Here is a 24,662-nt window from a genome sequence, read left to right on the forward strand (position 1 = left end):
AGAGAGCATTATGTTAAACTTAACGTGTAATAAAAATATATGTAGTTACAGTGGGCTGCTTTGGATTTATTTTGTCTTTAAAGCAGGCAGTGATGCATAGCGATAAGAGCTTCATTTGTTCCGTTACTATCCTGGTATCTCCACACTCCTATCGCAAATTGCCTTTCCTCATTGAAATGAATGGAAATGCCATTAATTAATCCGTTCCAGCTCCCCCTTCCCCCTCCCAAAAAAGAATGACACATTTCTTTGTGTGTGGGGTGGAATAAGGCAAAATCCACACTATAATATTATACAGTACTTGATGAAAAAATATGGCAATGACAAAATACAATCAAATGTAAAGAATTTATCTTTTTTTTCCCACATTTCAGTGTAATATAAATTTTGCTGCTCATTTGATCTGCAGACTTTGGCCAACTGATGGCAGTATAATAGACTTACGGATATGTATGGAACAAATCAAAACTCTTCGATAAGCTGCAGTAATCTTAGTTGTTCTTGAGTCAGTACAAGGATAAAGAATACTGTATACACATATAGCTGTTAGCCAGACAACTTTCTGCCAAACTGCTGCTTGATATGAAGTGAGTTGAGTCCACTGTCACCATACAGCACTCGTATCTCAAATTTGATGTCAGTGGTGATAGTTACATGCAGTCTGCGGACATATTAGCGTCGTCGACACTGACCACCAACACATACTTATTATTCGTGTTGCCACAGAGACCGAGAGCAGTTACTATGCTCCAGTCATGCACTGATCACTGCTTCGTCTTTCGCAAATGGAGCCGTCTCTACGAAGACTGTTGTGATATGTTTAAAGGGAATGAAAGTACCTACTTGAACAGGCTTGAAATCGGCTGAAAACACCCCCAGATGAGCACACATGTCCCTCTTTTAATTGCATGAAATTCCCAAAATGGGGTCTAGTGTCTTCCTCGCAGAGTTATGGCAACCGCAACACTGGATTTGTGCTATTCACAAAAATAGAGTACTATATGAAAATACAGTATGACCTTCTTGGTGAAAGTAACAAGGCTTGAAAAGGATCGAAAATGTCTTCCTAGTTTAAAATTTAGAACCAAGAGGACAAACCTACCCCAGCCCCCAAAAAATGCTTTTCCAGAGAACAGGATATTTATTTAAATAGTGATTTCTCTTAGAAAAAAAGGAGTATATCAATGAGATACATGATGAATATTACATGTGTTCACATCATAATCATTTCTCAATCTTTTTACTTGCCATGTGTTGTCCATACGTCCCTGAATCGATGGGATGTATTCTAGAGGAGGAACAGGTAATCAGTCAGTTGACTTTTTTCCACCCCAGTCGTTAACTGAACAGGAGGATGGTCAAAATGGAAGACAGTCTAATTAAATTGTTTGCATTCTGTCATCCCACCACCAGCGTCCCACAACCGCATGCAAATTACAATTCAAACAGGGTATGTGGCCAAAGGCACTCGAATTTTCATACAAACTCAGCGGCTGTACACATGCACCCATTTGCTCTCATCCAGGTGGAATTGTCTGCGTCTGGACTCTGACAGGCAGGCCAGGCCTTTACATATCATTTGCAAGCAAGTCGCAAAATATTTGAGTGAGCTCCTTCGAGATGGACATGGCACATGCACACACACGCACACACATACACTAGTATCATCAGGAACATGAAGATATACTATACAACCATTTATTGAAATTTGTTCTCAAAATGACTGAGAACCTTTCACTTGCGCACTTTAGCAGGGGTGTCAAACTTGTTTTTTTTCACAGGCGACATGTTAGTCATGGTTTTCCTTAGAGGACCTTTATGGCTGTAAAACCATACAAATGGATAATTCTCATACAGAGATGCTGTGCTTTGTTTGACATCTGTGGTCCAGTGCTTCTCCCATTTGTTTTTTCACACAATTGCATTGCCGTGACTGTTGTAGAGAAAGCAAGAGACAGACAGTAAATAGGAAGCCATTTTGCTAGAACACACCTTTTATGTGCACATGCAGAGTAACATATCAAAAGAGGCCAGGATTGGTCAAACCGAATGTCAGTCAATCGACGCGCGCAATCGACATATTAGCTATACCTGAATCAAGCCACGAGATGGATGACAGGCTGACATCTTTTTTTTTTTTTTTGGCACACGGTCACACTATCGACCAAAACTGCCTTGGAGATCGAATGGTAGATCGCGATTGATGCAATGGGCACCCCTGGTCTAATCTATTGCAGAAGTCATGTATAGATGGCTGGATGGATACTTCATTCAACCCTTGAGGGAAATTATATTACTAATTTCATAACCAGGTTTTAATGCTGTTTCACCTCAGCTGGTGTTTTTTATGAAGAGCAAAATGGAAAAAAGATCGAACTTTACAGTTGTGAGCACATGAACACCCACTTAATTTTGAAACGATATGTGTATGCGCTGTCCATTCTCTTGACTTTGCTTTTAAACTGGATGCCAACAAAAGACTTTCGATGAGTTCCATTGAGGTCCATTGTTTGAATTCACCCATTTGTTAAGCTGCTAAACTCCTGAAAAGGTTGCTCAGCCAGCTAGTTTGAAAACGAGTTTATTTTGTTCGCGAGTCAAGTCACTGAATCATGTCAGCTGATTTGACGTTCTTCCCGTCTTTCCTCCTATATGCTGTCCGTGCACACGTTTGAATTTTTTTTTCCAGAGACAGTTTGAATATTCAATAACGTCAAATTGCACATTGTTAAAGCAATGTTCACGATTATATTGAAAGCGATCTATATCACTCAGCACTAGGTGTTGGGCTGCTGTGTTTTCTCAAGTTCAAAGTCAACACAGCTGTTTACCAGCAACTTTTAGAATACTTTATGCTTCCTTCTGGTGAGAAGCTTTTTGGGGATGCGGATTTCACAAACTAGGATAGTGACTTGGCGGTTGGCATTTTTTCTCTCTGCTAAAACTTCCAAAAGCTGGTTAAAAATGTGTGATGTCACTGTGCCTGATTGCCCACCAAACTCACCAGGTGTAAATCCCATAGACGAGTAGCTACAGAATATCGCCAAGAGGAATAACAGAGACACCAAGGCCATTAATGTATTCTAGATTAACTGAAGCCTGTTATCAAAGTATTTACCAGTGTCACAGACTGATCAGACTTCATAACACCCTGCTTTAATGCACCGACTAATGCAACTAAGTGTTGACTACATATGAATGAAGATGCTTTTCAGAAGGCCAACACTTTTCACACAATTTGTACTGACTCAACAGTAACAATAAAAATCATAATAATGGGTTTTATTTTTTAAATGAACTAGTTGAATAAATAAAGACATTTTTTATGAACATATTTTAATATATCATAATATACTATACTGTACTGTGTAAGAGCTCTGGGAAAAAAAAGGGGTACCACTAATAAATCATCAGTTTTTATGGCGTTGCTATTTAGTTTGTTTGTGTAAAATGAACATTTTTATTTCATTCTATAAACTATAGACACTGTAACTCCCAAATTGCAAATACAAATATTGTCATTTTGAGTATTTATTTGCAAAAAATGCAAACTTGTCAAAATATCTAAAAAGGTCCAGTGTTATTTTGGTCTCATATATATATATATATATATATATTATATATATATATATATATATATATTTTTTTTTTTTTTTTCAGAGCTGTATATATATTGTGTATAATCTATGCAGATAGAGAGGATGAACACAGTCCGTTTTGAACCACAGTTACAAAATCTATGCGCAAGCCTTGCAGCTTCCTTTTTAAAACAAGTGAGACAAACAGTCCATCATGACCACACGGTGACAAATCAGACTGCTGGTCGGCACTCAGCACCTGTGGCAGCTGGACTCAACTTCACTCATTCCTATTGCTGCTGCTGTCCAAGTCTTTGCACTGCAAATCTCCACCGGCGTAGTTTATGCCAGGGATCTTGGCACCAAAGCGATCCACACACCAGCAGATCCCCCTCCTCCGGCCGCGGGACGGCTTGCACTGCGGGTGGAGAGGTGAGGGCTTAAGAGTATTATTCCCTACAGGACCTTTACAAGTAAACACAAGGACGAGATGGAAGACAAAGGTGTACCTGTTTGCGCTTGAAAAACCCTTTTTTGTCACAGTTGGGGATGTACAAAGACAGAGCCAAGACCCGGGATGTGTCCTTCATGCTCTGAATGAGGTGATCCAGACGTCTCCTGCAGGGCCCCTACTTGCACACAGAGTGGGAGACATGGTTGTTTGAATTTGCACTGAAGTTTCAATTCACAATCATAAGGCTCTTCTTGCAAGCAGATTAAAATATTTGCACAAGTCATGGTTTCAAACGTTACGCTTTCATCAATCATTTTGCCATTTTTATAAACATTTGAAATCATGACTGTACTCATGGGTGCATTAAGCATTGCTGTAGCCTCTTGTATTTATTTATCTATTTATTTATTTATCTATTTAACAACCCCAAGATTTTTTAATTCAACTCCATTTAGACCCTGTGAGAAAACTCGTGCTTCATAGACAAACCTCAGAATGTGTATCAAATTGTATAGAGAGTCAGAACACAACCCAGTTGGACATAGTACAGAATGAGATAAGGGCGCAGGTGCACATGAATCACCGGCACATGCAGGTGAAAAAGTATGAAAAAACTGACAAATCTGTCACCTGTGATTCCAGTAAATCCAAGTATTCCCGCAATAGCTGGACAAATAGTCTTACTTGTGACACAAATAGAAAATTACTCATTCACGATGGGCCAAGATCAAAAGGGGATGTTTCAAAATAAGATCATATAATGGATATAAACTCATGTTTGCTGCCTGTAATTTAATTGTCCTTCTGTTGGCAGCTCAGGTTTGGACTTTAGGAGCAGAGCTTTTCCTGTCTTTTCTTCTGGACTCAACCAGTTTTTCAACAACAAAAGACTGAAAACATTTTTGACAATGTAAAACTTCAATCTTTTATTTTGGTACTCCAAAACTTAGCCTATTGTTCCTCAAGCTTCAATTTGTCAGCACAGAAAAACCAAAGAGAAATTTTTTATAACAAAAATCATAGACATATTTTTGATAATTTTTCATGCCAAACAACTTAGACTGAAAATTTAATTCAAAGATAAGGGTGAGTCTGAACAGAACTCAGACTCAAGCTGGTCTCTCGCTGGATTTTGGGTTCTAATTTGTATTCACATTAAAGTCACTCAAAAAGACAACAAACTGCAATTAAAATTTGACCATGTTATCGTTTCGTGTGAAACTGGCCCTTTACTTTGTAGAGGCTACTTTCTCCAAACCAAGTGGAGTCAAACACAAACAAAGCCTGGAGCAGAGTGGTGAGTGTGTGCTGATAACATACAAACTCAGGCTCCAGTTTCTCCAGGCTGTGCAGAGGCAAGTCCAAGTTGCTGTTGGGTGCCACCCTGGCCAGCTGCTTTTTGCGGTCCTTAGCCTGCTTCATCGCCTGGGCCTTCCGACTGCTGATGTGGTCCCGTCCGTATATGGGCACCTTGGCTTGTGGCATCATGGACTCTGTGACAGAAAAAATGATCAGAAGTGGGTCCTTCTTTCACCTGCTGACAAACTACTGTACTCTGTAAATTGGAGTGTGGGGCTGAAGTAAGAGCACTCTGAGAAAATTCCGGGACTATTCCACACAGGAAAGCCTGGCCTGAGATTTGGGCCCAAAACCTTTCAACTGTCAGGCAAATGCACTAATCATGTGCTCCATCATGCCACGTTTCTATTGTTGTGAAAGGTAATAAAATATCACCGTTGGGCAGCAGCTCAGTTGGAAGGATTTTAAAGCATGTGTAGCCAATAACCATCCATCCATTTTCTATAGTGCGTTTGCTTCTTGGGAGATGCGAGCTGGAGCGTATTCCAACTTGAGCGAGAGGCGGGGTACACATCTACTGTAATGGGAGTGCTGAAACCTATCCCAGCTATCATTAGGGTACACCCTGAACTAGTTGCCAGCTAATTGGCACATGGAGACAGACAACAGTCGCACTCACAATCACACCTAGCGGCAATTTAGAATCTCCAATCACTGTTGCATGTTTTTGGATATGGGAGGAAAAACGGAGTGCCCGGAGAAAACCCAGTGAGGCACGCGGAGAACACGCAAACTCCACACAGGAGAGGGTGGGATTTGAACCCCCTTCAGAACTGTGAGCCCAAAGCTCTAACCAGTTGTTCCACCATGCCGCCCAACTCCGGTTGCTTAATTGGACACTATAATTGCTCCTGGGTGTGATTGTGAGTGCAGCTGTTTGTCTCTATGTGCCCTACGATTGGCTGGCAACCGGTTCAGGGTGTACCACGCCTCCTGCCTCCTCTGCAGTAAATACAGGTAAGCCTTTTCTTTATCCACTTGAGGTCGCCAACAACACACAACACCAACGTGCTTATTAGACATGCCTCGCTTGAAATGTGAGCAGGAGGCCATTCCCCGTTTGAACCGTTTGCCCTCCTGCACCACATTGCTAATGTAGTCAGTAAAAAGTACTGTATTTGTGGAAAATCAAGTTCAACTTTGCTCTGTACTTGCATTTGTTCCTCGCTATGAGTGTGTACATGAGCTATTCCTCAGGCCAAGGTTGGTGTTGTTGATTTTTTTACCCCCATAAAACTCTGACTGTTTTAAGCAGATAAGGTACTCAGTCACGGTGCTTTATCTGCGATAAACCTTTGCCAAATTGAACTTCTGGGAGTCACTGCCGCCGCATTTACATCAATTGGCCGACATAACTGACTGAAGCAGATATGTTCAGGTGAGTAAATTCTCTCCATTGACCTTAAAAAAAGAAGAAAAGATGCACTCAAACTGCAATAAATGAACTGTGATATAGCTAGGGATAACTGTATACCACATGAACCTATAGACCTAATCACATCTTGTTCTATTAAGCCCCCGCTGGCCCATTTCCATTGCTGGGTCACACATACAGTAGTATCTATTCCTCCATCTCATTGGTACGTAGCTTAGTGTGGGTGCTCGCTAAGCTACAAAGATAACAGGGTAGTGAAACAAGGTCACTGTGAGCATTCCCGCCCCTTTCCCCTCTAAAGCTCCCGCCCTTGCGATGACGACGCCATAGATCACAGTGATGTCATCCCTCCACATAATGACTTCTTGGAAACACAATTCTTTCGCTCACCCTCGGGGAAAAAAAAAAAAATAGAGGCACGATCCACACTTTATACGTCTATCAAGTCTTTGCTTGCTAATCCTCACCCAATCTGACCTTTGGTGGCTAATCACGTTGTTGCAAACTTTTACATGGCGCTACTTGTGTTTGTATCGTCATGGTCGGTTGCACACATCCATATGGAATCTCCTCAATGCATTTATTCAGCAGAGCAAAATCTTCAACTTAAATTCTGTTTGTGTGGTCATTTTACATTATTACAAACCCACGTTGATGGCACCTATTTCCATATTTTACTCCAGAATGTGACACCTCAAGACAACAGGAAAACTCGGGCCATAGTTAAAACATGGAAGATGGAAAAATTCCAGATACATGCTGGCAGTTCATGGCGTACAGATCCACTGAGAGACTGACATAATAATAAAATATTTTATGACATCATTTTGTTTGAACAAGAAATCAGTGTTTAGCGTTTGACAGGCAAGTTACGGAGCAAGTTGCAAGCAGCCCATGCTCAGCAAGAGCAGAGAGTGAGGAACAAATGCTGCCGGCAACCTGGTCTGCTTGGCGGTTGGATGGAATGCCAACAAGTGTAATCTTAGTTATGTGATATTAAACCCCTGGAATCTAATCTTGTTGAATTGAATGTCCGTCTTTATGTTTCTGGGCTTCAGGCAAATGTTACTTCACTCATATGTTGCAAGCTCATTTGTGTCAGACTGTGAAAATGGAGAAGAGACATAGAGATTGGAGAGAATGGAGAAGTATGAGACACAAATATGGCATCTGATAATAGATGTGCCACACCAAGTGTTAAAGAAAGGCAAGACATTGTAGAAGACGGATAAAATATGAGGGCCACACAAAGCTTGACATTGCCAGACAAAATGACTCCATGTCACATCTCTCAGCCAACCTCACAAGGCCCCTCCTGTAATTTTCAACCTTGTTTCATGTGGGTCAGCCCGCCCCCCAAGGGCCATTGGCCACACACGCACACGCACGAAACCTACTGATTTTTACCTGGTGCCTTTCAGGTTGAAGATGACAAGTTGATTGGCACCCATTGTTGAGTTCACTGGGGCTGGGTTGGGTGCAGTGGTAGAGAGAATTTGGTACAGGGGTTTTGGGGGAGGGGTGTGCTTGTGAGTCATATGCGCTATAATGTCAGATGTTAGGCTATCCTTTCAGGCTGGTGGAGACTCAATTAATCAGCCTTACTGGCTCCAAGAGGTCAATACCTCAAGTTATTGTCCTCTACTCCACTGAATAAACTGGCGGCAAGAGTGCTCTGATCATTCATTACTGCTTCTTCTTCTTTTCCTTTCTGCTTGTCCCGTTAGGGGTCGCCACCGCGTGTCATCTTGAATGAACGCATATTTGTTTGGCACAGTTTTATGCCGGATGCCCTTGCTGACACAATGCCATGGAGAGAAGCTGACAGCGCCTGGTATTCCCAGGCGGTCTCCCATCCAAGTACTAACCAGGGCCAAACCCGTTTAGCTTCCGAATTCTGACGAGATCTGGCGTTCTCTGATCATTCATTACTGTAACATATATTATACATAGACTATGGGAGGAAGCTCACATGTAATACTGTTATACTAATAATAAAAAGAACTAATTGAATCCACGAACCTCTTCCTGTTAAGAGGGACCTCAAACCTATTTTTCTGTAGCAGGCGACATTCTAGCTGTATGGAATCCTTCAGAGGGCCATTATGAAAATGAAAAAATACATCTGAAAATCATATAAATGTTTAAATCAAGTCTTCATATTATTACATGCACAATTGGCCCTGTATTTCATTGCTGTTATATATATTTTCCAATGACAAACTGAAGTTGAAATCACAAGTTCTGTTTAGAAGGACTTTGGTGAGAATAATAATTGTAATACTGCACTGTAAACAGTGAAGAGAATTTGTAATTTTATGAAATTGAAAAGAACCAAAGCATTTGACTAAAAACATGAAGTAGACAGTTTGCTTTAGTTGACCACACAAAACCATGTGGGGGGGTTCTCTATCTGAGCCCTGGTCCATGAGTTTGACACATGCTACTAGCCTTTGATTCCTCCCGCTCCCTGGTGGTCCCTGAGAGGTCATCAGGGGTGCGTCGGAAATTATCTAACCTCCTTCAAATTAATTTTTATTACAAATCCACATTTGTTTCATCTATATGGAAATTATGTATCATTACAGTCAGAAAGATGAAAAGTGTTTCTGCTGGACAGCAGAAGATACAATAGACCTGTGTATCAGTCATGGCTTCCTGCAAGTACTGTATTGTATACTGTATTAGCTACTAAACAACACCAGAATTCACATTAAGCATAGCGCTACCAGTATTTGTAAGCACATTGAGCCGAGATCGTCATTATTTCAGTCTTCATACTTTTACCAACGTTGTTCGCTGCTGTGACCTGAGATTTTTGTCATGTAATATGGTCACTGTAATTGGCGCTGAACGATTGGAAACTGTTATGAGACAACAGGGGGAGGAGCACCTCAATACAGATATTTGCTATTTATCCCCTAATTGGATTTATGGTGCTGAAATAATTTTAGGACTTATTGGAAGTGGCGCTTTAAAAAAAAAAAAAAACTCTAGCGCGACGACGCGCACGCGTGGGCCTACCTTTGGAAGGATGCAGTAGTTTGTACAACTTCTCGTTTCTGCACACACCCCGGCCGTGTAGGAGGGCGTGCAGAGGCTTCTCCTCGCCGTTTTTAGGAAGGCATCGAAGCCCGCGCGTGCACGGCCCCGTGTAAACGCCGCACGGCTGACCGTCCTCGAGCGCGCACGTCAGGCAGCAGCCGCAGCCGGGCTCCTTCACAACCTGGCAGCCCACTGGCACCGGCGGGCACATGGAACGGGCCTTTTCATCACAGGATTCGCACGGCACGTACGACGCATCGCAGCGGGTCACGCACAGAATGGGGAGTACCAGGAGGGACACGCTCAGCTGCATGGTCCGCGAGATGGTTATCAACTGAAGAATCCTATGTGTACCAAAGACTGGAGTCCGAGCATCAAGCGGGGGCTTGCCGCATCCACAGGTGTGCAAACTGCAAAGGTGTCAGCGCATCTACGCGTGACGCGATGGACAACCAAGAGAATCGAGCTGTCCTTCAACTTTGCGGTGGGAAAAAATGTGCAAGTATAGATCTACAAGTAGCGTTTGTCTCCCCTCCTACTCCTCCGTTTCTGACTGGCGCCGATTGCGCGCAAAAGCTGTCGTCTCCACGCGAGAAAGACCAGTTCTGTTTACCCCCACGTCGCTCCTTTCTGCCTCCCTGTCTGCGTGTGAGCAGAATGTGTAATCTGTGCCTTGCGTTGAGCTGGCCTTGGAAAAAAAAAAGCCAGAGGCGAAGCCTATAACGATGGGGATGTCAAACAAGGCGCGGAGGGGGAGGCGCACTTGTCAGGCGTGCACGCTGTGATGCTGATTCTGCAGGGCGGGTGCTGGCATGCCTTCAGATGGGAGACGGTGATGTGACTAGGCCTACTCAGCAGGACCACAACCCCCATCCATCTGACTCAAGTTTAAAGCAACGCAAGCGTGCAAGGAAGAATAAAAAGCAGATACAGTGTTATTATCATAATTATATTTATTTTTTTGGGGGGGAGGTAGTGTGATTGGAGTGGTGGGGTGAAAATAGATGGATAGATGTTTCTGGTTTAACGTTGACCTTGTTGATTTATATTCTCTCTCTCTCTCTCTCTCTCTCTCTCTCTCTCTCTCTCTCCCACTCTCTCACTAATCTGCAGATACAGTTATTTTCGGGTTAACTCGTCTGATGAATTCAGGGTTTTGCACCTACGTTGTTCTCATCTTGTGCCCTTGCCCATCATTAGGTTCTGGAATAGAAAATGACCTTTAAAAGCCTTTATCCTCAGCATAGGTTGACGATAGTCATTTTTGTGAACATATCAGTGTATTACATTATATTAATTACATAGCAGTGTAAAAACAAGTTCATTTTAAAGTTAAAGTTAATTTTAAAGCCCACATGCAACTGGCTGGTAACTTTCTATGATTTGACAATTGTATGTGGGGAAATTGTTTCATGCACTGTACATGCCTTTCTTTTATGATTGTCCACTTTGTACAGTGGTATCATGACAGTAAAACACATTCTTACTCACTCAGCAGAAATCACATGATATACGAGGATGCTTTATTGGTCCATCATTCAGCAGCGATATACAAATCTTTTTGTGTGTCTTTAAAGGCATGCTTTCCTGGACGATTTGGTAGAATTCCAAATTGTATGATCTAAGGGTTGTTTGATTTAGTTAACTTTTTCCTTGTTTGTAATATATAACTTGTCGGGGGTTTAAAATCTCCTTGTTTCTGCCAAAATAGTCCATCCATCCACCCATTTTCCATACCGGTAATCCTTACTCGGGCCAGGGCCGTGCTGGAGCCTATCCCAGCTATATCTGGGTGAGAGGAGGGTACACCCTGAACTGGTTGCCAGCCAATCGCAGGAGACATATACTGTAACTACCATTTTCACTCACATTCACACCTTTGGGCAATTTTAGAGTCATGCATGTTTTGGGGATGTGGGAGAAAACGAGAGTACCTGGAGAAAACCTGCGCATGCAGTCATGCAGAGAACACAGACTATAGCTCAGTGCATATCATCACATAATGAGTTTGAACAGTAAATTCTGGTTTGCTTTTGGAATGTACAGTGAAGTGTTGCAATAGCTGTCATTTCAGTGAATTGCATTGCAACTAAGCAATGTAACATTTGTCCACATGGTCACGAGCCTGTCACACTGGCTTTTGCGATCTGTTTTGGTCTTGCAGTCATTCAGAATAAAAAGAGGATTTCTCACAATCTCTTATATCCATGAACACGAGCACTCTTTGCCATGAAATTCCTCACATTGCAGACGTTAGAAGCAGTTTATCCATACCGCTCTGACCAAAGATTCTCTCCCATTGTCGCTTTGTTGATTTTTGCAGCTCTGCGTTCATATCATGACCTACTTAACTGTGGCACGTTGCAGCTGCAGATGGCAAGTGGTTGTGGATGAGCTTCTTAAGTAATCCTCAAAAATGAGTGGGAACTGTAAACATGGACGGTAAATGCTCTGAGCTATGTAATATGACGTGTGTGATTTGTTTCTTGAAAAATTGTTCGTGACAAAGACTCAGAGGACGAAAGACCCTCAATGTTGATGATGACCTTTGCCATTGTCGATCAGCACGCCACATGACCCAGCTTAACGCCAATGACGCAGCAGCCCTGCTGTCTGCTTGATGAGCGCTGAATCAATGTGAAATCCAAGTTTAGTGTGAAGTGCAATTAGAACTCGTGTCTGCTTCCCACCAATCATCTTAGTATGAAATTTACAAGGAAACGAGTGTTGCACCTGCTTAGCAAGACTAATTGTGGTTTAAGGAGATTTTTTTTTGCACAGACAAGTCTTTCTTTGAAAAAGAAATCTTTTAAGGAGACAAGCTTCATGTTTCTAACAATCGCAGACGCTGTGTTTGGTGGAAAAAAAGAATCCGCAGTGGTTTTGACTGGAGAGAACCCACAGTAATGCGTATGTAAAGCCATTGTTGACATCTAATGTTCGGGCTGCATCTGCAACAAAGCAACTAACTGCAGTCAATTACACTCTGGGAGTCACATACTGTATTGGGAATTTGTAACTTGAGAAGTCCAACAGCGTGCTATGACACTTCCCAGAACTACAGCAGGCACTACATACAATTCCTGCACATCTGCGTGGATACATGTGGTTCGTTGGGTCTAGATGTTGGATGTCTCGCGGTGCTATTCAAGGAAACCAAGCAGTCATTCAAAATGGCTGAGGAATCAGTACAGACCCATCGCCAGACGCCCATCTTTAGGGGGGCACATAAAATTTAATGGGGATGGGCGGGTGGGGGGAAGGGGTGCACATTTCCCATTACCATACTGAGAGTACATGTTTTCGACAATCCTATGCCGTCCAATATAAAACTTTATTCAGGAAGTGCTGACACACACGATCCTCATGTAAAATTTAATAGAAAGCAAGTGTGAGCAGCTAAAACACAAGTCCTCATAATTTAAGGTATGAACATCCACAAAACATCTCAAATCAACAACATCATCACAAAGCATCTCCCAAACTGAAAGCACCATGACGGGTTCAGTTTTAGGGCTCAACAGAGGCATGGGTTGCCAACCAGAGGTTGGTAGAATAGCCAAATATTTTACTCAAGTAAGAGTACTGTTACGTTAGAATGAAATGGCTCAAGTAAAAGTTAAAAAGCAGTCCTCCAAATAATTACTTGAGTAAGAGTAAGAAAGTACTAAGTATAGGAAGCTATCCAGGTACCGAGTAACTCTTGAGTAACTTTCATCCGGATGGCCCAAGTGCCTTGTTAGGTGCCCCACCTGTGTTCAAAACTGGGGTAAATGAGTGGAGGTTTCTAACATCTTACCATCAGCTGTCTTGCTGTCAGAAAGTTATGAAGCCACTTGCAAATGGATTTGGAGAGGTCAAGGTCCTTCAACTTAGATGCAAGTCTAGATGGAGGAATTGTGTTGAAGCAATGGTGTAATACACTAAACAACATTCTGACATTCGTGTTCTTACACTCAATACATTCAAGTCTGTCCTAATGTTATTGTTTGACAGATTTAATGGCTCTCATTGACTCAAACCTACAAATTCATATGCAACTGACCTCTTCATTAGCTTAGACTAAACCCACATTGCGTTAATGGTTGTGGTCAAAGGGGGTGTGGGCACAAAATGGCACCCGCCCTTCCATCAGACTGCCCCAGGTTAATTGTGGCTACACAAGTAGTTGACCAGTGTGACTGAATAGTGAATGAATAATGCATGAAATTATGAGCACAATATCATATATAAGATAGTCAAGCACAGAATACATGTTATGCATTATTATTAATATTCTAATAATACATCATTATTTTCCCACTTTCCAATTCCACCTGCAACCTCTTTGGCTTAGTATTTCCCTAACCCCAATGTCTCCCAATTGACCCCTCCGTACAAGGCACTTAACCACGCCTCCTGAAGTGACGTCACGCCACGTGCGCTAACGTCAGACAAACAATTACCAAAAAGGGCGGCGCAGCAAGAAAAGAATAGAGCGAAACTGTCCGATTTACCGGCTGATTTCTCACTCGCATTCTTAGCTAAAAGTGAAATATCGTTGAAAAGCAGACAGCAGGGCTTTAAGTATTTCAGCGAGGGGTATTTCAATGGTATTTACATCCATATCGACGGAGAAACCATTGATATTAGCGCGAGATCTTTCCAGAGTCAGAGGAAGACCGAGAAGCCACATAATATAATATATTATAACCCAAAGACGAATTTGTCATTGACAGTTTCCTATTTTCGTGTGACCTATCACACTTGTGTGCAGAATCTGTATATGTATCTGTATAGCCGTTTGTGAACTGCCGTATTAAGGAAAAGAAGGCGGGGCTTGATTTACGAGTTGTTTCTCTCGTTTTCTTTGTGTAACGTCACACGCTCCCCTCAATAATTATTCTTGAATTAGTGCCGAACCTACGTAAGTCCCGACCGAGTACGACAATCACTACTTTAGTGTCCTCAAACATCCTTCCTTCAGTCTTGGTGTCTCGGTGCACGTCGAAGGCTTTTAGGACTGCTAGTCGGGTTTAGCTTAGCTCATTAGCCACGAACAAAGGGACACGTTTGTGCAGTCAGATCATCGCAAAATATCGCTCAACACAGATCCAGTGTGTCAATCATTCACACTTAGCTATGTTATGCAAGCGAAGAACTGCTAATTCATTTATATGGGACATGTATTGAAAATCAAATATAGGGCTTACCTTCGTGCAAACATATCTGTTCCGGTTGATGGATTCAGTTGATCATGCGGTCTTCCACAAAGTTTGATCCATCGAAGACATTTGGGTCTTTGGTTTTGGAAAGGGTACGAATTGAACTCCACCAACTAGCCTTTCAGGATACCTGTCGTCACTATTATAAAGTCCGTGACTACACTTCTTAACCATATCTATTGTTAAAGAACCCAAATACGCGATAAAACGCTAACAAAAGCTATACTGGATCATGCAACGTTGTCTGAGGGAACTGCGGGTCCAAAAAGGGGTGTGGTTTATGCAGATCTCTGGCCTCTGATTGGTCAGCGACGCGGATGACGCAATTTCTACGGAGGGGTCAATTGAACATCAACAGGCAAAGTGGCATTAAACTTCCTTGTCTACTAGCTTTTGTTTATTTTGGATTTTTGAAGAAGACAACTCACCTGCGACTGGCTGGTAATCAATTCAGGGTATACCCCGCCTCCTGCCTCAAATTAGCTGGGAAAGGCTCCAGCGCTCCCAAAGCCTATGGGAGGATAAGCAGATCAGAAATTGGATGGATAGACGACTCACATTAGGGTGAACCAGAATAGTTTTTTGAAATGTGCTGATGAAGGAGTGTTGGAAGACTGCACTGCTGCAACCTCCAACCATCAGTAAATGTGTCAAATCTGATGCCTATAAAATCACAAGACCTTATTTAATCTTCTGGCACATGCGCCATATTTGACAACACTCAGCAGGAGAAAACGTGCCTGAAATGGAGAGATGCACTTTTTGCTCCGATATAATCTGCATGCACTCTTTCGCCCTTACTTGCTTGTGCTTTGTCATTGGAGATTCTAAGAAAAACACAGTGCAGCGTTTGAAAATTGTACAATCCCCTGTGGGTGTGGCCTCATCTAAATACAGATTCACTGTTCACTCTTTCACATTCAGCCTGAATGTGAGAACGAGAACACATCTTTCAGGTTTCAGAAGCCCGGAGGTCCTCTCCATGATCTGGAGGTTCTTCTGGCCTTTGTGTCCTTCAGGCTCTCACGTATCAACACAAAACAAGCAGCGAAAGAAACGGGGACATGAGTTTTTCGGGCTCAAGTGTTTTCCGTGAGCATTGCAGATCTTTATCAGATGTGCTGAGCTTGTCCGTTCCAGATCAGGCAGCGATGGTGAGATTTCACATGCATGAGAATGGTCATAATACGCATGATGAATAAGGGCTGTTTTCTTTCTCGGCACTGGGCCACGAGCTTCCCTGGTCCCTCAATTGGTCACATTTCAGATCCAATTCAGCTGGATGGAACCACTTGTTCCCATACTTGGTTTTCTGGGAGTGTCTTCCCCACACTGAAACAAGAGCATATTGATGGCCAGAGGCTGCTCCAGACAATCAAAAGAAGACATGAAGAAAAGGGACAAGTGGCACTCTTGGTCTGAATAGACCAACAAAGCAGGGGTCAGGTTGCAATTGGACTGGATTTGAGCTCCAGGCACTTGGAGCAACACATCCCCAGAGCACGAGAAGTTGCCCCAACATGACCCGAATTTCACACAAAGTGCTCAATTTAGTTTTTACATAGCACAGTCTCCCCGTTCCCGCTCCTGTATCTCGCTCACCCCAAAAGAATAACAAAGCAAAACAAAGCGTTCACTGAGCTGTCACTGACACGTCTTAACACCCGCTCTGTCTTGATTTAAGGGCTGCCTGACTCACTAGCATGTCTTCGCTGCAGGCTCGAGAGAGACGACGCACGTCTGTCAGAAGGATTCACCTTTTTGTGCACCATGCACAACAGAGACGCTCTTGTTTTCTGCCGTGAGTGGAGGGGAACGGTGTAACACAATAACAGTACTCAGAGGCAGAGGTGGCAAAAGTACTGACCTATACTTAACTAGGAGGACAGATACTCGTGCAAAAAAGTTGAGAAGGAGAGGTACTTATTCAACTCTTGAAGCTTAAACAGTACAGCTTGAATCAAAATGAAGTATGTATAAAATGGAAAATTGCAAATGCTGTATTTTTGCTGTCATTTATATACAGTACCTGTTTTGATGACTTGGCTCGCACCAAAAAAATAATCCTATGCTCAGTTTTATTAACTTTTGGAATACTCATACTGGAAAGAAAAATGCTAACTAGTGTTGGCTCTGGCTTTTATGACATTACAACGACATGTTCGCACAACTTTGGTAGCATATTTAACTAAAAGTAAGTTTCTTTCGGCGTTGCCACAGCGTGTCATCTCAGATGAACGCACATATGTTTGGCACAATTTTTACGCCGGATGCCCTTCCTGACGCAACCCTTCTCAGGGAGTGGAGGCCCCACTGGGATACGAACCCACAACCCCTGGTTTATCAAACCAGTGCTCTAACCACTGAGCTACAGGGCCTCCTTGGTAGCATATTTAACTGACTAATAAAAAACAAAAAGCATGCTGAATTTCATCTACCAGCTTTTTAAAATTATCATTCCATTTCGTGAACCACTTATCCTCACAAGGGTTGCGGGACTTTTTCAAATTATATTTTTTTTAATTTTTGAATGTAGCGGCTCAGCCGATTACTGGTTAACGCATCATCCGAGAAATTACCACTGATTTCACCCATCCATCCATCCATCTTCGTATCTCCAGTTGTCATCGGGCAGGAGGCAGGGTACACCCTGAACTAGTTGCCAGGCACTCGCAGGGCACATCGAGACAAACAGCCACACTCACAGTCACACGTCGGGGCAATTCAGACTGTCCAATTAAAGTTGCATGTTTTTGAGATGTGGGATGAAACTGGAGTGCCCGGAGAAAACCCACGCAGGCATGGGGAGAACATGCAAACTCCTTGCAGGCAGGGGTGGGATTTGTACCCTGGTCCTCAGAACTGTGAGGCCAACGCTCAACAGCTGCGCCACCGTGCCTGCGTAAGCACATTTGACACAAATAGGGGGAGCAGTCAATGGAGATTACAGGACACTGGCAAGAGCTTGTCATTTAGAATGAATTATGATTCATTAACATACGTACGGTGGTTTGAAGAAAATTGGCCTGTACGTACCTGTCATGAATATTATGTTTAATCTCAATTTGTGCGCAGAGTGAGAACATTTCTATGCATTTAATATGAATGAGTCCTATTGACCCCAGGTTTGGGAAATGATCTTAGGTGCACATGATAGCTTGCAATTATTCAGGATCCTGACAAGATATTTACTTTAAGGCTGCAGAATCCTATATCACACTTTAAATCAACTTCTTGAAGAGAAAACATTTATTTAAAAAAAAAATGGCATTAGTATTAGCATCAAATCTAGAGCTCTGGAAATTTTGTGGACCAACTTGCAATGTGATTTAATCAAGAATTCACAGCAGATGGTTGTGTGGGAGGCCGGGATTTCTGAAACACGCACAAGGACCCTGCTTAAGATTGGAGATTTAGCTAGAGTAGGAACGTGAATGTGATGACGTTGACTGAAGGGATTTAGATGCACTAAAGCAAAAGAAAACTATCAAACTTTTTGCACAACGGGTCCACTGGAAAATATACTCGAAGATCAGCATGAGCCCTTTGAGGCTGCCTGCAAGACAGCCATCATTGTCAGGAGGATGGAAAAGGGCCAAACTTTATTGTTGGGATGGAATGATGCAGCCAGCGCCGCCTGTGGGGAAGAGTGAGGGTGATACTGCTTGATCTGTGCCCCACAGCTGGTTTTATGTCCTTGACTTCATTTATGAGACCCATGGGGTCTATAAATATTTACTAACAAACAGATTTGCATGCAATCGATTACTCCAGCTTCCACAAATCGTGTTCATGTTTTGAGATTAATATATTTTTTGCTTTTGTTTTTTAGGTTTTTGATTTTATTTTGGTCTTGAATATAATTTTGTACACACAAAATAAGACCTCACCAAGAACTGTGGATTGGCATGATGTAGGTCAAAGAAGAACCCATTCAATTTAAACATGGATTCCTTCTACTTTTTGTTAATAGTACCTATTATTGACTTGCAGCTGTATATACACATAGTTTGGTTCTCTCGTCCAAAACAAAGCAGTAATACAGTGAAGAAAAACAAGTATTTGAACACCCTGCTATATTGCAAGTTCTCCCACTTAGAAATCATGGAGGGGTCGGAAATTTTCATTGTAGGTGCATGTCCACTTAGAAAGAGATAATCTAAAAAGAAAAATCCAGAAATCACAATGTATGATTTTTTAATGATTTATTTGTTTGATACAGCTGCAATTAAGTATTTGAACACCTGATAAAACCAATGTTAATATTTGGTACAGTATCCTTTGTTTGCCATTACAGAAGTCAAACGTTTCCTGTAGTTGTTCACCAGGTTTGCACACACTGCAGGAGGGATTTTGGCCCACTCCTCCACACAGATCTCTATATCAGAAAGGTTTCTGGGCTGTCACTGAGAAACACAAAAGTTTCAGCTCCCTCCAAAGATTTTCTACTTGGCTTAGGTCTGGAGACTTGCTAGGCCACGCCAGAATCTTGATATGCTTCTTACGGAGCCACTCCTTGGTTTTCCTGGCTGTGTACTTTGGGTCATTGTCATGTTGAAAGACCCAGCCACGACCCATCTTCAATGCTCTGACTGAGGGGAAGAGGTTGTTCCCCAAAATCTTACAATACATGGCTGCGGTCACCCTCTCCTTAATACAGTGCAGTCGTCCTGTCCCATGTGCAGAAAAACACCCCCAAAGCATGATGCTACCCCCCCCCCATGTTTCACAGTAGGGATGGAGTTCTTGGGATGTAACTCATTCGTTTTCCTCCAAACACAGTTAGTGGAATTATGACTGAATGGAATTAGTTCCATTTTGGTCTCATCTGACCACAAAACTTTCTCCCATGACTCCTCTGTATCGTCCAAATTGTCATTGGCAAACTTAAGACGGGCCTTGACATGTGCTGGTTGAAGCAGGGGAACCTTCCGTGCCATGCATGACTTCAAACCATGTCGTCTTTAGTGTATTACCAACAGTCACCTTGGAAACAGTAGTCCCAGCGCTTTTCATGTCACTGACTGGGTCCTGTCGTGTAGTCCTGGGCTGATTCCTCACCTTTTTGAAGATCATTTAAACGCCACGACATGATATCTTGCATGGGCCTCCACTCCAATTGAGACCGTCATGTTTAGCTTCTTCCATTTTCTAATGATTGCTCCAACAGTGGACCTTTTTTCACCAAGCTGCTTGTGAATTTCTCCGTAGCCCTTTCAAGCCATACGGAGTTGTACAATTTTGCCTCTGGTGTCTTTGGACAGTTCTTTGGTCTTGGCCATGTTACAAGTTTGAGTCTCACTGATTGTATGGGGTGGACAGGTGTCTTTGTACAGATAACGTCCTCACACAGGTGCATCTGATTCAGGATAATACATGGAGTGGAGGTGGACTTTTAAAGGCGGACTAAGAGGTCTTTGTCAGAATTGTAGCTGATAGGCAGGTGTTCCAATACTTATTTGCAGCTGTATCACACAAATAAATCGTTTAAAAAATCATGCATTGTGATTTCTGGATTTTTTTTTTTAGATTATCTCTCTCACAGTGGACATGCACCCACGATAAAAATTTCAGATCCCTCCATGATTTCTAAGTGGGAGAACCTACTTATTTTCTTCACCGTATGTGTGTGATGTAGAATTCATCACACACATTTGGTTCTATCACAAATTTATTAGACCAACATCTTGGATTAATGACATTACTTCTTCTTATTTTTCTATCGGCTTGTCCTGTTATGGGTCCCCGCAGTGTGCCATCTTTTTCCATTTAAGCCTATCTCGTGCATCCTCCTCTCTAACACCCACGGTCCTCATGTCCTCTCTCACAACATCCATCAACCTTTTAATTTGGTCTTCCTCTCGCTCTTTTGCCTGGCAGCTCCATCCTCAGGACCCTTTTCCCAATATACTCACTCTCTTGCCTCTGGACATGTCCAAACCATCGAAGTCTGCTCTTCTCTCTCACCTTGTCTCCAAAACATCCAACTTTGGCTGTCCCACTAATGAGCTCATTTCTAATCCTATCCAACCTATTCACACCAAGCGAGACCCTCAGTATCTTCATTTCTGCTACCTCTTGTTCTGTATCCTGTTGTTTCTTCAGGGACACCATCTCTAATCCATACATCATGGCTGGCCTCACCACTGTTTTATAAATTTTGCTCTTCGTCCTGGTGAATACCTTTCTGTCACATAGAACACCAGACACCTTCCGCCAACTGCCACACTCATACACGCCCTGTACTATCCGAACATGTTTCTCCGCCACACTAGACTTGCGCATACAGTACCATAATTCCTCTCTTGGTACTTTGTCATAGGCTTTCTCTAGGTGTACAAAGACCCAATGTAGCTCCTTCTGACCTTCTCTGTACTTTTCCATGAGCATCCTCAGGCAAATAGTGCATCTGTGGTACTCTTTCTAGGCATGAAACCATACTGTTGCTTGCAGATACTTTTGTCCTGACTCTAGCCTCCACTACTCTTTCCCATAACTTCATTGTGTGGCTCATCATCTTTATTCCTTATTTGTAGTTTCCACAGTTCTGAACATCGCCTTTGTTCTTAAAAATGGGGCATCTTCTCTCCCGCTAGTATTCTATTGAATAAGTTGGTCAAAAACTCCACAGCCACCTCACCAAATTGCTTCCATACCTCTACTGGTATGTCATCGGGACGAAGTGTCTTTCCATTTTTCAGTGTTCAGTACCTTCCTAACTTCTCCCTTATGCCAAAATTATGGCCGTTAAATGTATATTGAATTTGGAAACACCCCAGAAAAATTATTTTTCATGCTAAGTTATGGTTGTAATAAGGGCAGGTGGGCCAATAACATTGTTCAGGACTGTATGTGACATATAGTATATTTCGATAAAAGCCATGGGTGTGGGCCTCTGTGTGTCATCACAAGGCCCATCAACAGTGTCTTTCAGCGAGGGGATCAGGGGAAGACATAACAAGTACATACAACGCACGGACACTTTTTGTGTCGAGGCTTGTGATATTCTGCCTGGCTTCAATCCACGTGATGCTTGGAGGACAATGAGTGCGTTCACAGAATTCTTCTGAAATTTTAAACCAGGACATGCCAAGAATCACCACATCGACACAATGATCACAGTGGCCTTATTGTTCGATTCTCGAGTCGGATTGTAAACCTGCAACGCTACACCCCAAAGATGACAAAACTCTAAGGCTTTTCTATTTATGACAGTTTGTAATTCATTTAAAATAGGTGGCTTCACTACTGGGTGCCACTGCAGCCAGTCTTTACATTCTTGTGCTCCTCAACAATGGTAAGTCGCTACGCTGCAGGCAAAGACCAAGTCTGTGCTCGTACGACTCAAAGCTCATGTACAAATCTCTATGTTGACGCTGAAGCCACTTTATTAACGTGTCATGCAACGGCGTTGTTTGGTCTACATTAGGCCTGCCTCAACCCCTCAAAAATATTCTTCAGCCCAACCTAAATGATTTGGTTATTTAAAATAAAAAAACTCTTTTTACAACCAACAAAATTCTTGAATAAGGAGGAATAAACAATCGAAAATAATAATACAGATTGGAGCCCCCCTAAAAAAGAAAGACAAAGAACAAAAAAGAAAAACTAAAAAAAAAACTGGAAGAAAGGAAAACAGTGAAAATACATCCATGGTTAGATGAATCTCTGGGCGCCAAACTGCAACATGTGTGTGGGGTGGGGGGTAGTGGTCCACTGTAATTCACAAGCTAATCAATTGTTTCTACCAGCACTGACCAAGATCTACTTTCTTGTCCATCCTTGCATTAATTGGAGACTCTAAATTGCCCCTAGGTGTGATTGTGAGTGTGGCTGTTTGTCTCCATGTGTCCTGCGATTGGCTGGCAATCAGTTCAGGGTGCACCCCGCCTCCTGTCCGTTGACAGCTGGGATAGGCTCCAGCATCCCCACAACCCTTGTGAGGATAAGCGGCTCAGAAAATGGATGGATGGATTGATATTAATAATTATAACAACCACACCCCTCCTGGAAGCCATCACCTTATTGTGATGGAGGTTTTTGTGGTGAGGTAAACAAAAGTCACCTGATTTCATGACGTAGGTGCACGAACTCTATACATAAAACCTAGTGATGCCCCTGGTGGCATGTAATACATTTTTGGTCTTGCTAACAGTTGACAGGGCAAAATCCCTGAAAAAATGTACATTGTAGCAGTTCTCAAGTCAAACCTCACAAAAAAGAAGAAGCCAGAAGTACCTTACAAACTAATCTAGGTGAAATAAAGTATGTATCTTTCGAGAGAAGTCTTACTTTTGAAGATGTTTCCTCATCATTACAATTGTCTCATAACTCTTATTTGAATTAGCGGCAGTCTTTACTGTATATTCCAACTGAAGAATATCATTGTCTTGGAGAGAGCTCACAAGGGCAGGAGGAGGCTATTGAAGTGGTTTTAGTGGGAGAACAGCTGGAGTGTTTAAGAGGTTTGTGGAGATCGTCCTCTTCCTCGCCAAACTGTGTATGTGAGGAAAAGCTAAGTGTAGCATTTCCAGCACCTGATTAGCCCAACTTTCACCACAAGGAGCTCAAATGGCAGTTAAGGAGATTTTTTTTTTCCTGGAAAGCTCATCACTAATAAACTGTAAACGCTTTTGCAATGCTGCCTTCTTGCCAGCAGCCTTTTGACAGTATTAGCGTGTCACTTTTGGCTTTGGTTTGTTTCTTTCTTTCAGCTAATACAGCTGCAGTAGATTTAACCTAAGAAAAATGGAGGAAGAAGGTTGCGTGCAAACCAAAACAAACAGGTTGATTTTTCCATTTGATATGAGCCGAGTGGGAACTTACCCTTGTTTGAATATTTACAGTCCAGCAGCATGTTCAAGTGCAGGGGTCAGCTTTTTCCAACATGTGGGAAGGTCAGACGTCTCCACCTTGTGTGTGTCATGTTTGTGTCTTATTTGATTTGTGTTCACAACAACATTGAAAAAAGACATGAAGAGGAAACAGCTTTTTTAAGCTTTCATTTGAACTATTTGATGACATTAGTTCCTTGCTTACAACTCTTGTGTCTTCAGAGCTGTCGTGTCCTCAGGGCCGGTGCAAATGAAACCATAGTGGCTGTGATGTGAAGTGGAATGAGCCGTTCTATGTATTTGCTGTATTTGCTCTTTTACTGCCATCTCACGTGTTTTCCCGTCATGCAAGGTGGAACTCAAGCGTGGAGCCCGAACTGGAAACTGAGTGAGCCAAACAGATGGGCTGCCATTCGAAGATTGCAACTTTTTAGTCTTTCTAAACATCACGTGGCCTGGTGTTGGAAATGTTTGACTCGAATCAACCAAGCAAATGAAAATCCTGTCACAGTATGTTTTGAGTATTAAATATTGTTTGGAAGCATCAGTTGAAACAAATGTCTTATCTAAGATGTAGAAGTGTATGATGGTGGGTCATTAATCCTCGAAGCATGTGCTACTCGCTGTATTGGCAACCCATGCTGTAACAGCCTAATGTTCATCATGGAAACATATTTTAATTTGTTAGAAAAAACGAAGTCTGTATTTACCTATAGTAAGTGGCACTTTCAGGCCGGATGACTTTTGTCAGCTCAAAAAAAAAAAAAAAAAACAAAGACCATGTTATGCTTATACAATATGAATTATCCCAAA

The 24,662-nt window shown here is 42.3% G+C and overlaps 1 protein-coding gene and 1 long non-coding RNA gene across 3 annotated transcripts; both read right to left on the reverse strand.

Annotated features, from left to right (window-relative positions):
- Nucleotides 1-3,636: 3,636 nt before the first annotated feature.
- Nucleotides 3,637-10,413, reverse strand: LOC133494365 (insulin-like growth factor-binding protein 5). The gene is made up of 4 exons (XM_061808134.1): nucleotides 9,791-10,413; nucleotides 5,353-5,525; nucleotides 4,088-4,207; nucleotides 3,637-3,996 (listed from the first exon to the last, which is right to left on the reverse strand). The coding sequence occupies exons 1-4, from the start codon at nucleotides 10,122-10,124 to the stop codon at nucleotides 3,859-3,861; spliced, it is 765 nt and encodes a 254-aa protein (XP_061664118.1). The 5' UTR covers nucleotides 10,125-10,413; the 3' UTR covers nucleotides 3,637-3,858.
- Nucleotides 10,414-13,453: 3,040 nt separating this feature from the next.
- Nucleotides 13,454-24,306, reverse strand: LOC133506489 (uncharacterized). 2 transcript variants are annotated; one of them, XR_009796506.1, is made up of 4 exons: nucleotides 24,055-24,152; nucleotides 23,842-23,949; nucleotides 15,444-15,526; nucleotides 13,454-13,695 (listed from the first exon to the last, which is right to left on the reverse strand). It is a non-coding gene; the product is annotated as an uncharacterized LOC133506489 (long non-coding RNA). The 2 variants fall into 2 exon arrangements; XR_009796505.1 differs by having other exon boundaries at nucleotides 23,842-24,306.
- Between the last annotated feature and the right edge of the window lie 356 nt (nucleotides 24,307-24,662).

The sequence above is a fragment of the Syngnathoides biaculeatus genome, chromosome 2 (genome assembly GCF_019802595.1).
Source record: "Syngnathoides biaculeatus isolate LvHL_M chromosome 2, ASM1980259v1, whole genome shotgun sequence".
NCBI lineage: Eukaryota > Metazoa > Chordata > Actinopteri > Syngnathiformes > Syngnathidae > Syngnathoides > Syngnathoides biaculeatus.

Excerpts from the sequence above, each read along its gene's own strand:
- LOC133494365 (XM_061808134.1), bottom strand. The coding sequence starts at position 10,124 with ATGCAGCTGAGCGTGTCCCTCCTGGTACTCCCCATTCTGTGCGTGACC. Across the intron at positions 5,526-9,790 it reads ACTACTGCATCCTTCCAAAG|AGTCCATGATGCCACAAGCC; the intron begins GTAGGCCCACGC and ends TTTCTGTCACAG. Across the intron at positions 3,997-4,087 it reads GGTTTTTCAAGCGCAAACAG|TGCAAGCCGTCCCGCGGCCG; the intron begins GTACACCTTTGT and ends CTCCACCCGCAG.